The sequence below is a fragment of the Engystomops pustulosus genome, chromosome 1 (genome assembly GCF_040894005.1).
Source record: "Engystomops pustulosus chromosome 1, aEngPut4.maternal, whole genome shotgun sequence".
Classification (NCBI taxonomy): domain Eukaryota; kingdom Metazoa; phylum Chordata; class Amphibia; order Anura; family Leptodactylidae; genus Engystomops; species Engystomops pustulosus.
The window spans coordinates 37,090,042-37,106,721 of NC_092411.1; the positions used below are offsets into that span (position 1 = coordinate 37,090,042).

Here is a 16,680-nt window from a genome sequence, read left to right on the forward strand (position 1 = left end):
ACTTGACGCTAGTTTTGGAAACTGCAGAATGTTTGGGTTGATTGGGAGTGCAGCTCCCTGAACCAATTAGAACAAATTGGGTGTGTCGATGACTATTTACAACTCTCTGGGAGGGTGCGTTCATAGGTTTAGTTTTTCAGATAAAGTTTTTAAAGCCAAAAGCAGGTGTGGATCATAATGGTTGAGGACACATTCAAAGAAGCTGCCATTTCCACTCCACTCCTGGTTTGGACATCAAAAACTGCACCTGAAAAAACAAAATGTGTGAACGCACCCTAAGGCTTGTATGCGAGCTTGTGTGGTCATTGACCGAAAGGTTAAATTGTAGAGAAAAGGGTTAGCAGGATGAGTGGTTAAATTGTATGTACATTTTTCTATATTCAAGAGCTGTTAAAAATTATCTGCTGAAAATAAAAATAAAATAAAAAACAATTAGAAAATACTAACCTAAACTTCTGGTAAGTCTGAGACAAGTAGCTATTCATAGAAGACAAGTGGGTGTTCTCTCCATCAAAGAGTTTATTGGAAGCAGCATGTTGGAGAACTTTAGCCACAGAACCCAAGTTCCTCCTCTGATCTGAATGAATTTGCCCTCCTGCTGTCATGTCAATAATGTCAAAGCCATCTGGAGCTACAATAGCAGGATTCATGTACCGGTAATAAAGGAGGTTTCCAACAATCTACGATGAACAGGAAAAAAAAAAAAAAGGTCCTTATTTAAAAAAGGTTTCCATTAAATTCCATGTCATGTATTATGGCTTAAGGCAATTTAAAGGAATCCTACAATGAGGAATCTTCTATCACAAGTAGATCTGATGGTAGATTCCTCCTGCCTCTGCCCTGATCTGTAATTTTATAATCCTTCAACCTACCCCAACTTGTTAAAAACTTTGAGTAATAAAATAAAGTTTTTAACAAGTAGGATTAGGTTCCAGGATTATAAAAATTACAGATTAGGGCAGAGGCAGGCAGGAGGGTTCTACCATCAGGTATACTTCAGATAGTAGATTCCTCATGCTAGGTTTCCTTTATCAGACGTAGCTCTGATGGTAGATTCCTCCTGCCTGCCTCTGCCCTAATCTGTAATTAAAATAATCCGGGAACCTAACATGTTACAAACTTTTATTTTAGTAATATTTAAATGAACTGCAGAGGCTACTGGGGCGTGTACTTGCCTGGCAGGGCACTGGGAGCTAAGGATAGTACACGCCCCAGTAGCCTCTGCAGTGCATTTAAATATTACTAAAATAAAAGTTTTTAACAAGTTAGGTTCCAAGATTATTAAATTACAGATTAGGGCAGAGGCAGGCAGGAGGAATCTAATATCAGAAGTAGATGTGCTGGTAGATCCCTCCTGCCTGCCTCTGCCCTAATCTGTAATTTTATAATCCTGGAACCTAATCCTACTTGTTAAAAACTTTATTTGAGTAATATGTAAATTAATTGCAGAGGCTACTAGGGTGTGGAGTAGCCTTAGCTCCCAGTGCCCAGCCAGGCTGCCCAGTAGCCTCTGCAGTTAATTTACATATTACTTAAATAAAGTTTTTAACAAGTAGGATTTGGTTCCAGGATTATAAAATTACAGATTAGGGCAGGGGCAGGCAGGAGGAATCTACCATCAGATCTACTTCCGAAGGTAGATTCCTCATGGTAGGTTTCCTTTAACAGTCATTCTAATACATTCATTCCATTTACAAATAAAATGCCTTCACTGTAATCGCAATAGTGACATCTGCAGGTTAAAATGGAGAAAAAAGATAGAAAAGATAGAAACCAAAAAAAAAAAAAAAGTACAAACTACAGTAATTCAATAAGATATTTTAAGAGAAACCTCGCAGTGTAGCCAACAATCCAAGGTTATTTGTCCAAATGTCATGAATTAGAGCAATTACTGCAGAATGTCTGGCTGAATACTAGGAGAATAGAATAATTCTTAATTCTAAGCCTAGTCTGTGGCTTAAAAGAGGACTTGTCATCTCTTCTGACATATTTCAATAAATAATTACATTTCCCATGAAATAGTGAATGTAAAGCCTCTATTCTTAGATCTCGGAATGATTTCTTCATTAGGCTGGTTTCACATGGCCAAGTTTGGGCTGGGAAACTGTATCAACCACATTTTTCAATCCAGTAACATTTGAAGACCATATTTTTGAGACAGAAGATGCATCCCTCATCCAAACAAATTTTTTTTCTGATTTAGTCCCCAGTGAGAACCTCAAGGTTCATATAGAAAAATGAAGCTCTGCGTTTAATTCAAAGAGTTATAATCAGTCTGGAAAATACGGCCAACGTATGACTGTGTTCTCCCATCAGGTTCTCCATCGAAGACCAACCCTCTATGGGACTCGCAGAAGATTCGGGTTTCTACATCATGCATCTTTACACGTGAAGAATCGGTAACTATAAACTTTACTCTGATCATGGAAAATGCCAATAATTTATAATAGCAATACAGCGTTTTTATATCAGTTATAAGAAACATCATCACCTTTAACAGTTCATCTTCTGTAGCATCAGGAAACTTTTCATGCAGCGAGTTCTTCAGAACTTTTGCCACATATCGCATTCCATAACTATAGGAAAAGTAAAACAAGGCCATAATCAGGATAATATCTGATACCAACCCAAGACCCATCATTTTCCTTAGCGGATCAATAATTTGAGCGCCAAGGCTTTCTTTGGAAAAGTAGGGCAAAAGACTGCAAATAGTTCCTGCAATAAACTTTGGTTGTCAGATAAATCAATCAGTATATATATGTTGGTCATGGGTATTATTCTCCTGTATAGTAACTATTCCAGTATCCTCCAGGATTATGGTAGATATTTGACTATTAGTACACAATGTTGGAAATGCTAGTTCACACAAACTTTGAAGTAGTAACATCTTGTTCTTGGGGTGGCAAATCATTTCAAAGGAGTGACTATGTAGGTTGCGTAATAATCAGATAAATGGATCTTTTCATTTTGCGGTTATGACTGTATAGATTTTGTCACTATTTGAATATTAAAAGGGGTATTCCCATATTCACATTTAATTTAATTCATCTACCGTATATATTTACACATTTTTTCAATTGGATGTTATTAAAAAAATTACCTGTGTGCAGATCATTTCCCATAAATGTAGCCATGTTATTCCTTAGAAACAAGATGGCAGTCCTTGGATACAACCACCCCCACACCCTACCAAGAGTGGTCAGGCATATGCTACTGAGTCCTGTCTGATCACTTGGATTCAGTGTTCATTACCACAGGACGGCTGTAGGATGTGCGGTAATTTCATATGTAAAGACTATTTATTTCTTTGTGCAATCACTGCAGCAGCGGTGGTCGTATCCAAGGACAACTATCTTGTTTCTAAGAGATGACATTTCTAGATTTATGGGAAATTACCTTTGCTCAGGTAAATGTTTTTAAATAACGCCCAATTGAAGAAACGCATGTATATAGCAGGTGAATTAATTTAATTGTCAATGCTCAGATGACAAGACCCCTTTAAGCATTTGAGTGAATGTAAATGAATTGAACCCATTTAGAACTCTTGAACTCTACTACAAGCAAACCCGGTCATCCTATATGATGAAAAACTGGCCTCAATGTGTAGCTTTGTCCCATAGTTATGTTCTAGCTTTACATTGACATATGCAGAGACTGATCAGCAAGTAACCAGCGAGGTCATCCAGGACCACAGCTATTTATAGCACTGGTTGAACATATGCTTATCATTAGGTGGTTGGTAGTTTTTTCGGAAGTATTACTGAAGGAAGAAACCCAAGGAAAGCTGAACCGGATGAAGTGACATCAAGACTGCTCTACATAGAAGTACAAAAATAACTAAGAGTTACATTGAGCCCTATGTGTAGGGTAACTTATTATAACTCATGAGCCAATGGTTTCCAATAACTTACAGTATTTATGGGAACATTTGACCTAAATAGTAACTAGTGCAGATGCAAAGTTGTTTTGGGTGACCTTAGTCAGCATCCTACATTTAGCCGTGTACTTACGGGATGAGATCCAGGGATGAGAAAATGGACTGTAGAACTTTGTCCGTCACAGTGCGTAAACTTTGTATTGAGGTCTCCAGTTTACTGACAACTTCAGGATGTGATAAAGCCTGCTCCGTGGTCACATCATATGGGAGTTTGCTGGAAAAAATTACAACACCTTTATCATTCAGACATTATGTAATTTCATTATTATATCACTAGTCCCTCTTTATATATAACGCAATGTCATTAGGTCATAAACCATATCAGTAAAAAAGTGATACTCTATAGGGGTTTATCAGTCAGCAATTAAATCTTATTGTTTGTACAATGAAAAGTTAAAGAATTTTCCGATATAAAATTTCTGCATCAATTTCTTTTTATAAAAAAACGGAAAAAACAGGAGAAAGAAGCTATCGTGGGGCGCTAATAGGCCAAATCGTATCTACAATAGTGATAAATAGCTGGAAATAATCTGTATTGAAAATCTTTTATTATATAAAACAACAAACAGTGATAAAAATAAAACGCCTTTTTAGTTATAAAAACCTTCTTCAGACCAAAATAGACAGATAATACAACCGGCAGATAACCTGTATGTAGATAGATAAAAAAATAGATACTTACAATAGCTGAAATTACATTATATGAATAGTTTGAAAGCAAGAATAATGCAATATGATATAAGGAATAAGCAAATACATTGAGTAGCATCACATATAGATGTAAACAAAATTAGTGTATGATAAAATTACTGTCTCAAATACTTTATAACTCTCACAATAATAAATTAATAATAAATAAATAATAGATAAACTAGGTAGACTTAGGTAAATAGGAATGTAATGAATGAGTAAAACTAAGCCACAAAACGGAATGAATGGATTGCTACATGATTAAGTATGGGAACTGATACAAAGGAAGTATATAGATAATCAGTAGTGAAGTATGTATCTAGAAGTAAGGAACTGGCTAGGAGTTGAGATAAACAGGGGGGAAAGAGATATACTCATACACAATGTATTAGGAGAGAGAAGGGGCAAGGATTCATGTAGATTTATACGCACGGTCCAGCTAGGTGGCCGTGAGGCTTAGTTTTACTCATTCATTACATTCCTATTTACCTAAGTCTACCTAGTTTATCTATTATTTATTTATTTTTAATTTATTATTTTGAGAGTTAGAGTATTTGAGACCGTAATTTTATCATACACTAATTTTGTTTACATCTATATGTGATGCTACTCAATGTATTTGCTTATTCCTTATATCCTATTGCATTATTCTTGCTTTCAAACTATTCATATAATGTAATTTCAGCTATTGTAAGTATCTATTTTTTATCTATCTACATACAGGTTATCTGCCGGTTGTATTATCTGTCTATTTTGGTCTGAAGAAGGTTTTTATAACCGAAACGCGTTACCTAGACTTTTATTTTTATCGCTGTTTGTTTTTTTTATATAATAAAAGATTTTCAATACAGGTTATTTCCAGCTATTTATCACTACTGTAGATACGATTTGGCCTATAAGCGCCCCACGATAGCTTCTTTCTCCTGTTTTTTCCGTTTTTTACTCCACTGTCTACACCGGCCTCTATTCAAGGTCCGGGTATTTTGGAACCGTGGGAGCTGCTTAGAACAAACCATCCATCTACTCCTGCTATTGGCTTCAATTAGCCATACGATCCGGAACCCTTCCCCAGGGTGGGCTACAATCTGCACTGTAACAAGGTGCTTTCAGGTGAGCAGTACTCTCTTCTCTCACCAACCATTGATCCCAACAGTATTACACGAGGCCAGTGGCGTAACGATAGCCGTAGCAGCCGTAGCGCTTGCTACGGGGCCCGGGCGGCACAGGGGCCCGGGATGAACAGCCAAGACAAAACTTCTAAATGCTTACTGGGATGATGGGACCGCCATTGGACAATAATTCGGGCCCCTGTGCTGTCCCTCTGTCCGCCCACCTCATCTGTGTGCCGACTGACTTGCCTCTTCATTTGTGGCCATTCAGCCCGCCCACTTCTTTCAGCGCGACCGCCCCGACGGCACCAGCAGCGGCGGCATGGCATGGCCACTTCTTCTAGGCTGGCCCCGCCTGTTCTCTCCGCGGCCGCGTTCGCCAGCCCCAGTCTGTGTGTGGCTGCACGGCCAGCCTACTCCTTCTGCAGCCTAGTGTCTTCACGGCCCCCCGGCCGGTCCACTTCTTCTGCGCAGGGCCTAGTCCATTCGCGGCTGCCTGGCCGGCCCACACCTTCCGCTCCATCTGCGCCTGGTTGACTGACAGGCTTACCGCGTCCGCGATCGCGATCGCGCAGCCAGCATACCTCCACAGCTTCCCGAAGACACAGCCTTCCACTGCACAGCAGCCGGTCTTCAGGAAATGTAAGTAAGTCCATATGTATATATGTATAGATTGCTGTGTGTATGTATGTATGTGTGTATGTGCTGTATGTATGTGTATGTGCTGTATGTATATGCTATGTGTATGTGCTGTGTGTATGTGCTGTATGTATGTGTGTATGTGCTGTACAGTATATACTTTATGTATGTGTGCATATGCTGTATGTGTGTACAGTATATACTGTATGTGTGTGTACAGTATATACTGTATGTATGTGTGTATATTCTGTATATGCCATATGTATTTGTGTATATATTGCATGTATATGCAGTATGTGTGTATGTGTATACTGTGTGTATGTGTATAAACTGTATGTAGACACATGCATATAAATATTTATATGTATATGGTGTATGTGTGTATCTGCTGTATATACTGTATATATGTGTGTATATCCTGTATGTATATGCATTGTGTGTATACACTATATATACTGTATGTGTGTATATGCTGCATATAGATTCAGTATGTGTATATGGTGTTTTTATACTACGTGTGTGTGTATACAGTGTATACACAGTGGGTGTATACCATATGTAAAAGAATGTGTTGTATGTATGCTATATGTATGTATGTATATAAATAGTATGTATGAAACTTTGATGTATATATACTGTATGTATATACAGTTTGAGTTTGTATATACTGTATATGTTAGTGTATATATATATATATATATATATATATGAACATAAACTTGTGCATATGAGTGTATACGTATGTATGTGTGTACGAGTATATAAAAGTGAGTGTAGAATGTTATGTGTGTGGTGTATTTAAGTGTATAAATGTGTGTGATAGTATAAACGTGTGTGTATGCATGAATATTTATTTAGCGGGAGGGGGCCCCATGCAGAAATCTGCTATGGGACCCTGACTCTCCTAGTTACGCCACTGCACGAGGCGCCGTCCTCTCTTGTTGTTTTTTCATTCTGTTTACATTTTATAAAAAAAAGCTTCTATGTTTACTTCCATTGGGTAGAAATCTGTCCATGATCATGTGATGTCACACAGGTACACGGCTCGTTATATCACAGAGAGTAATCAGAGCTGTGTGATATAACGAGCCGTGCACAAGTTTAATATCACATGACCATCCACTGGAGGTAAGCAAAGAAGACTCCTACAGGTGACAACAAGCAGAGATCAAGAAAACTAAGAGGAAATGATATTGGAAAATGTTATAACTTTTTATTAAACAAAGAATATCAGTTAGTTGCTGAATGTGGACAACTCCTTTTAAATAGTCACTGACTATAAATTACAGTGATCTATCGTTTTCCATACCAATTCTACCCTTCGAAAACTGAAATGATGAATCCATCATGCTAAAGGAATATGGTCTGGATATACAGAGAAATTAGATTGAATGAAGGTCTATAGAGAGGGCAGATCTAAGCAGGACCTGTTGATCCGGGGACTTAATCTTCTTCGAAATTTACATCTTTTTTCAACCTTATCTACTTTGATTCAGATAAAAAAAAAATACAGCAGGATATGGATATATGGCAGTGGTGGCGAACCTATGGCACAGGTGCCAGAGGAGGCACTCAGAGCCCTTTCTGTGGGCACCCGGGCCACTGCCCCAGCACACCAGACAGGACTCAAAGAATCTTCCTGCAGTTCCAAGCAACTTAAAAGATGCTGCTTTCAGTCATATTTTGATACTTACTACGCTACTTGGGACCGTAGGAAGAGGGAGAATGAGTAGACAGGGCCGAATTATTTTTGGAGGACCTCCTGCTGGCCCCACGATTTTTTCTGTGTACAGAGGGACACTGGAAACATGATGAAAATTTTCCATCTTTCTACTGTGTTGCTGTCCTCAGTAGGGCAAATTTGATTGAAAGTTGCAACAAGGGAGCAACAAGTTACTGCTTTAATTTTTTGTTGGCACCTCGCGATAAATAAGGGGGGTTTGGGGTTGCAGTTTGGGCACTCAGCCGCTAAAAGGTTCACCATCACTGATATTTGGCGTGAAAACTAAACTGCACCAAGGCGGTACAGACTGTATTACATTCTGCATGATGACAACCATCATAATAACAAAGACAACAGCATCTGGCAGAGAAGTCTAAACATGGAGTTCTTCATCAGTTCACCAAATAAAGTAATACTACAATTCGTAAGCTGGTTGTAGTGAAGACGTCTGTAAAGAAGCTTCAGGATATGATAAAATAATATTTTATTGCTCCCTGTCAGGGAAAATAGAATGTCTAATTCCATAAAATAAGAAAACAGAATATAGCACCTACATGTACATAGATAAAAGCTATTCAAAAATACCATATAAAAATTACATACAAGAGGCATAAAGGCTGGGTAGATAAAATTTGAGGTCTTACCTGGCTTCTCCAGTGGCTGTTTCCAGCTGATTCACCCAGGCCTTATACACTTCAACTGGGCTGGTATTGATGATCAGTGACTTGTCTTCAATGATCTCCTTCACCACAGGAGCCAGGAGCTGACGCAGTGTGTTCTGCCCTCTCGCTCCTCGGTTAAAGCTGACCACCATCTTTATCACCGTTGGATTCCCAGTGACTATATCTTGTATCTGGTCAACTTTGGATCTAAAAGTTATATCAGTTTGTAGACAGTTAATGGCAATGTAAATAGAAAAATATAAAACCAACATATGAGTTAGTGGTCTCCAACCTATAGCTCCCTAGCATGCGTTGTCTTGCTTAGTTTCACCACAGCTGAAGAGGTAAAAGCTTGAAGACCACCAGTTAAGTCAGTGCACAATACATTATTACATACTTTATTTCCTCTTGCAGCGCAGTTTCAAAGAGTTTTAGAAGAAGATATTCTTCTCGTTGGTTAGAAGCATAATTATACAGTGTGAAGATCACAGTGTCCATGAACTTGGTGGACTTATTCTGAGGCATCTGGAAGATCAGCTTCGCCAGGTATGTTGGGTTGGTCTAAAAAACAAAGTTGTAAATTTACAAAATGACTTCACACCACAGTTATAAAGAATTTCAGACAGCTTTAAGACATTTTGCGACTGGTACAATGTAAAATAGGTGTGATTTAAGTTGCACCAAAATTTGGTGTGTGTCTGGTTGGTGTAGCAGAAGACTGTCTAGTCTAATTTAAAGAGACTTTTGATAAGTCAGAACAGAAAATGTGAGTAACAGTTCACAAACGGTAAAGTTATAGATTGGACTCAATTGACATAGCATGGCTTACAGGGACATGTTACACATCACTAAGTAATTCAGCATTACTTAAGGTCCCCTGACCCATTACAATAGTCCCTGAGGGGCAGCATTCCTGTGTAATCTACATAACGAGCAGCATACGAGGGGATCAGCTTACCTACACTGCTCCCTATGCTCTCCTGGCAATAGACCAGCCCTGCTCTACCTATAGTACGGCTACTCAGGTGTACCTAGATCTTGGAAAAACCTGACGTCAACTGGAGGGTTGAGATGGTCTGCCATTCTAGAGCTCTAAAACGGAGTCTCTTAAGATGTAACTGTTGGCACCCTTAGCTGATTGGTGGGGTCATGGTGTTTCAATATGTAACTATAATACTCTGAGCTTTAATAGTAGCTACAATAAATAATGGAGCTTAAATGAGGAGGATGCCTTGCTTGAAGGGGTATTCCTACGAAGATTCTTGAATATACTCATAGAATAACAAAATAACATTCTCTAATTCACTGTTATTAAAAAACATACAGCTTTTCATAAATATAATTCCAACCTGTCTCTATCAGTCCTGGTGTATATGATTTTGGTTGCCCCTGGATACAACTGTAAATCTTCAGACTACGGTCAGATTCTTCATGAATAGCTTCTCTTGTCTGCACACTGCAGTGCTCCCTGCCTCTCCCCCTGCATTAAAAGATCAGCTCAGACACAGGCACTTCCTGCTAGCAAGAAGCAATGTGTGAGGCTTACTCTTCAACCTACTGACAGATAAGGTCTTTATAGCAGTGCTGACTGTGTGTTTTACTGATTAAATGAGGGAGCAGAGCTGACTCTGTATGTGCTATTGGCGAGTTAGCAGAGCTGAGAGTGTCGTTGTGTTTTATATTCATCTCATGGATCTCATCATCTCTGATCTGTGTTGTCTCTCTTTCTATGTGTCAGATACTAGTGAATGTTCAGAAGCTAAATAAAAGTGTAGATAACCCTGTATGCTGATAATCTAAGCACATTGTCAGAACACAGCATCTCATAGCACTCATGAAGGAATCATGAAGTGTCTGCCTAATGAGTCCGCATCCACACTCTGGAATTATAAACTAACCATTACTGAGTTTTATTGCGGTTTAACTCCCATAACCAAGTAAAATTGTAAGGGTAAAAAGTTAAAAGGGTTAAAAATTATCTTTATTGTGTAAACATCACTAGGGGATTAAAATTTGAGATTTTTCTTTCATGGGCAAACCTCTTTGAATGTCCACTGTAGATCAAGTTAGGGGTGCCAAGATTTGGACCAATGATGGTTTGATATTGATATCCTATTTAAAAATCTACACATAAAAATCTACATAATAAAAATCTACTACATAAATGAGATCTCTGGTTATAAGGAGATTCCCTTGAACAAGTTGTGCGCTAAAGACCATATCTTCAACAATTCATTGTAAAACTGTGTTTTATTTTGTGACAAAGCTCTGAGCCACTTGGCACAACCTGGAAGGGGTACCTTAAGTAATAAAATTGTGTAAATGAAGCAAACTGAATATAATGAATCTACTGGTGATCTGGCAACAAAAGATACATACTACACTGTTACTCCAAAAATAAGACCCTATTCGGGTGTCCTTTTAAAGAGGAGAATCTCTCCTTTAATATGACACAAGGATTATGTGCCACAGAACCAGATATATCCACCCTTAAAGTTACAGTTGGGAATGGGAGTGGCGAGGCAGCTCCTCCCTCTGTCCTGTTACCTCTGCCACAATAAAAGAAGTTTGATTACTCCGGTGAGTGCCGCATTTTTTCTTTTTTCTGCTTCATTGGACTGTGTATACTGGATATGCACCCCGGCTGGTTGGACTTCCCTAACGCCTAGTCTCCTGCTATTTGTCTGCCAAATGTGTTGGCCTACTGGATCCTTTTTTTCTCTCCCTTTTTAATTTAAATAAAAATTACATTCACAAATTCAACTGTAATTGTGAAACTCCAATTCTGTAGCACCTAGAGACAAAATCCTTATAGGATATTAAAGGGGAGACTCTCCTCTTTAAAATGACATCATTGTTCAGAAAATATTGCTGTTTAAAGCAAGCCCCCTCCAGCCTGTTGGCTAATGGCAGGAGGAGAAGGAGGAGGAGAAGGAGGAGGAGAAGGAGGAGGAGAAGGAGGAGGAGAAGGAGGAGGAGGAGAAGGAGGAGGAGAAGGAGGAGGAGAAGGAGGAGGAGAAGGAGGAGGAGAAGGAGGAGGAGAAGGAGGAGGAGAAGGAGGAGGAGAAGGAGGGAGCTGCAGAGAAGAGGGAGCAGACAGATGCAACACACTACAAGCAGCTACATGGACATGAAGGGCTCATTCAGGGATAGTGCCTTTGCTAGAAATTGATTCTAAAAACAATAGAGTCACAAGAAATTGACAATGGAATACTGGGTTTAGAGAGTTATGATAATGTTCCAAAAGATAAAGATATGTTTAGATTTAAATAAATGTGGTTTTTGTTCATGGGGGGGGGGATCATTCACTGAAAATAAGCCCTAACCCATTTTTAAGATAAAAAAATAATATATGAAAGTATAAAACACAGCACCACCCGCAAAACTGCCCCCATCAATAATGGAAGAAGTCTGCAGCAAGTGCGTATTGTGCCGGCCTGTAGAGATCATGTGATCACCCTGTATACAGTCTAGTAAAGCCCATATCCCTTTTTTGGGTATAACAATACTAAATAGTTTGACATTAAATACAATTTAATAGTTTGCAGCTTCATACCCCGATACTCTGGTTTAGATTTTACTCTCACATAAAGGTTCCCAGACCTTCCCCTTTAGTCTTACCACTTGGTTTCCACAAGCCCCCCATCTATGTTGTGGTCAGAATGTCACATTGCAAAAAGATGGAGAAGAAAGCAATACCACGGAGATGGATCGTAGCCGTAATTATAGGCACTAATTAAAAGAAACTGTTACAGAGTTTCCCATGTATATGAAAGCGGATAAGATCAGAAACCAAAAGAATTTTTGTCTCTTAACCATTTAGTGACTGGCCTTGGGCCATGAGCCAATTTTTGCATTTTTCCCTTGTCACATGCCAAGAGCTATAACTTTTGTAAATTGTTTGCCATGTAGTTGTCTGGTTTGTATTTGCGGTATTGCTAAAAAGTTCTATTTGGAAGCGCATTTATCCCATTGTATAACTTTTAATAAAGCTTTCTGGGAGGCAACAGAAAAAAATGTGGTTAAAGGAAATCTACCGCCTGATTCATACCCTATAAAGAAGCGTCTAAATCTACTATGCACCCTGATGCAGGATCTGGCCTTGTAATAGATTGTTATGGTGCCCTTTTCCTAAAGATGATGTTTTACAAATATGCTAATGAGCTGCAAGTGCAGCCGAAGCCTGGAGGAGCTCCTGGGACGCCCCCTCAAGCACTTGCAGGTCATTAGTGAGCCTGCATCAGGATACAACGGTTATTCGATCAGTGGTGTTTCTTTATAAGGTATGGATGAGTCCGTAAATTCCCTTTGAGGAACTTATTTTTATCCTGAAGCAATATAATTATACCACACCAAATTTAACATTTTTTATTTATTTAACTATTAATAGTCTTTTTATTAGAACAAAAAAAAGTTTTTTGCCTCAATGCTTTCCAAGACATACAACTTTTTGTTATAAATGAAATGAGTCAAGGTTGCATAATTTAGGTCATTTTGGTTGCATTAATAACAACTGTGCTTGTTTTTTTTTTATATTCAAAATGTTTTTTGGTAAATTGAATAGTTTAATATGAATATTTTCTAAACTTTTTTTCTATTGAACTTTTAGTCTCCCTGGGGGACTAATTTGCAATTACTGACCTATCAGGCAATGCTCCTAGTACAACTTAGGCATATAAAACTGGACCTGATAAGCATGTCGAGGCATTTCTGTCACATTGAGAGGGTTGAAAATGCCTGAAAGAGGAGCTCCTTCCCACTAAAACCATTTTCATGCCACGGCCACTATTGCCCACGGCATCTACAGTATTTTTCGGACTATAAGGAGCACCGGAGTATAAGGCGCACCATCAATAAATGTCTGCTAAAACGTCTAGGTTCATATATAAGGTGCACCGGAGTATAAGGCGCACCTGATTATAAGGATGAATGACCAGCAGGTGGCAGACCTGTGCACAGTTCAAGGCAGCTGTTGTCTGTAAGTACAGTTCATATATAAGGCGCACTGGACTATAAGGCGCACCTTTGATTTCTGAAAAAAATCAAAGGATTTTTAGTGCGCCTTATAGTCTGAAAAATACGGTAATCTGTTACCGTAATACTACTGGCGCCTCCTCTTCTCCCCACTGCTGTGTATGAACATGCGACAGGTAAAGAGATGTATGGGAGGAATTTACTTTGTCCACTACATTGTGACGTTTTATGACCGGAATCACTTTTGTCCATTGGCTTTTTCTGGTACCTGGTACATAATCCTGGCCACCATTCAGGTGAATGGTACGAGTCCCTGCCCATGCACAATAGTCACACTTTCTGATGATCATAGAAGAAAAAAAACACTATTTATTTCATGAAACCACTTCAAAATTGTTAAATCCTTTGGTTTCCCAGATATCAGTCTATATCCAAACATCCACATACCTGAAGAAGATAAAAAAGATGCTGGTATGCCTCCAGTTTCTTCCTCTTCTCCTTGCTGAGGCCTTTAATACCCTGCTTATCAGACAGCATCTCTTCTACTTGACCTTTGCTTTTCTTGTTTAGCTTCTTGCTGTGAGACACAACATCCTGCAGTAGGATACACAGAGCCCCATGTTTAGTATTACACATGTACACAACATTGATTTCATTCGTAGCGGACTTTCCCTGGTGAACAATGCCGTTTTCCGTAGATGACACATTTCCTTTATATAAGGAGACTCTCATTTTGCTTTCAGTTTGCTACAACAATTTTTTTTAGGAACAAGTTGAGATAGATGCCACACCGAAAATCGTGTGAGATTATAAAGACCTTTCCTTAAATGTCTCCTTATATAATGCATTGTACTGATGTGCTACACAATGATAGGTTTTCACTTGTTTGTGTATTTAAGAATTTAAAGTCTTCTCCTGTACATCTGATGGGGTTTTGTGTAATCATTGTTGATTAATTATCCCTTCAACAAGGCCTCCAACTTTAATGTAATTATGGTGGCAGACCAGGGCATGAGAAAACTCCAGGTACACCCTTGAGTGATACCGCAATTTGGTAAGAATTACAAAGTCAAATGGTTATCCCACTCTGGATCAGTCGTATTCACCTCAAGAAACCTGAGCTACAGTACCACACACCTAACCTTGCACATATGTTGTTCTGTTTCCTGAAGAATTATATAATCTTTTATAGCTGCTGTAGCTCAAAGTATAGCTCAAATCTGGCAAAAAACTGTTTTCATAATTTCTGGAACATGTAGAAAGTGAACGTAGCCATCAAGGTCTTGCAGTGGACTGCAGTTCCAACAACCTTCAACTTGGACATTAGTTCGTACAGGATATGTTTACAAAGGAAGGCTGTAGATTTCTTCATGTTTTAAGAAACATCACGGGAGCGTCATCCTGTTTCCTTAATTTCCCTAGATTAAAATAAAATCTATTTCCTATTACACAAACCTGGAGAGTGATCCTGTTTTTCACCAACAAGCCTATTTTAATATCCATGAGGCTGAGATCTTTTTCCAGTTGTGCATTTGACCTAATCTTGGTGACTACTTCTTCTCTGAGTCTGGTCACTTCCAGCTCCTCTTGAAAGTCTAAATCACTTTGGTCCAAGAGATAGACAAATTTTCGCACAACGTTAAGTGGTGGGTTTTCCGAGCAGACTATAGAAAGACCAAACCATAAATTAGCGGAAGAAATGTGAGATCTGAAGAATACCTAAAGGTCTATTGAGATGCAAGTCACAAGATAAGAGAGGACTAGATGTATAATCCATCATTATAATCATATAAATTGTTCTACCTTTTAGACTACATGCACATGATCGGCACTGCGGAGAGTAGCAGGGGATGAGCCCAGCTCACCCCCGCCCCTCTCCATAGGACTATATAGCGCATGGCGCCGTATCACGTAGAACGATAAGACTTGTCCTATCTTTCTATGGGCTACGGAGCGGTATGGTGCCGCACGTGTGCTGCACCGTACCGCTCCCGTACGGGGCCGTGAGCCCATAGAAGTGTATGGGGGACATATATTGGGCATATATACGTAGGCCATATATACGTCCCCCATACATGTGTGTGAATGTAGCCTTAGTCAGCATTACAGATTTAAGTAAATGTAGTAATTTATGATTATTAGCATCATCAGGGCTTCAGGGCGACAATTCTCAAGGCCTATCCAGAACATGCATGTGTAGATGTTACTTGGCTATGAAACTTTCCACCAAGGGCCTCCTAAATAATTGCTCTGATGTAAAATATCCATCAGATGCCTGAAAGAGTTTTAATATGAACAGAATAGATTTTCAGAATCTTTGTTCCTTTGCTGCTACTTACTTAATGTCCGGTAGTCCTCCCTTGCCTTGTTGGCCTTCAAGAACGCTTGTATTTTAACTATTTCTTTTTCCTAAACAAAGAAAAGTTTCGTTAGTCTAATTCCATTAACCTGACTTGATTTATCTTGTGTTTTCTTCAGTCTTGTGGAAAAGAAATAACATACATGATCCTTGAAAAAGTTCAGTCTCTTCTGGTATTCTCTTCTGGCTTTTATCATCCGGTACCAAGCTTGAATCTAAACGACACGTTTACGTACATTAGTAATGGACACTTCATGTACTGTATGTGATCATTTATTGCACTAAAGTAGGTAAAACTACAAACACAAAACGGCAAGACACGGCTTTCTAACTCATGAAATGTTATTAAGAACACTTGAATAAGCAACCTTGTATCTTTATTATGGGTCGGAAGAGACAAATGTTGACCATTCTTAGTGACAGTGAGTTTCAGCTGATGAAAGAAGCCCCAAAAGAGATGCCTCAGACTTGTGGATACTTTAGGTGACATGAACTATACCAAGAACTTTAAAAAGAGGTTGGCCAATCCTTAGAAGTGAGGCAGAAAATTGCTGCTTTCTCCCTCTTTGCATTAAACAGACAGATCC

At 38.9% G+C, this 16,680-nt stretch overlaps 1 protein-coding gene across 4 annotated transcripts in view; it reads right to left on the reverse strand.

The window, feature by feature from the left end:
* IQGAP2 (IQ motif containing GTPase activating protein 2) overlaps nucleotides 1-16,680 on the reverse strand; it is a 190,662-nt gene that overhangs the window by 15,447 nt on the left and 158,535 nt on the right. For all 4 annotated transcript variants that reach the window (XM_072138147.1, XM_072138138.1, XM_072138156.1 and 1 more), the window contains 9 exons: nucleotides 16,237-16,308; nucleotides 16,074-16,143; nucleotides 15,190-15,398; nucleotides 14,182-14,328; nucleotides 9,158-9,321; nucleotides 8,743-8,967; nucleotides 4,011-4,151; nucleotides 2,492-2,576; nucleotides 448-680 (listed from right to left, as the gene is read on the reverse strand). In XM_072138147.1, the coding sequence (XP_071994248.1) occupies nucleotides 448-680; nucleotides 2,492-2,576; nucleotides 4,011-4,151; nucleotides 8,743-8,967; nucleotides 9,158-9,321; nucleotides 14,182-14,328; nucleotides 15,190-15,398; nucleotides 16,074-16,143; nucleotides 16,237-16,308 (1,346 nt within the window). The remainder of the gene's footprint in view (nucleotides 1-447; nucleotides 681-2,491; nucleotides 2,577-4,010; nucleotides 4,152-8,742; nucleotides 8,968-9,157; nucleotides 9,322-14,181; nucleotides 14,329-15,189; nucleotides 15,399-16,073; nucleotides 16,144-16,236; nucleotides 16,309-16,680) is intronic.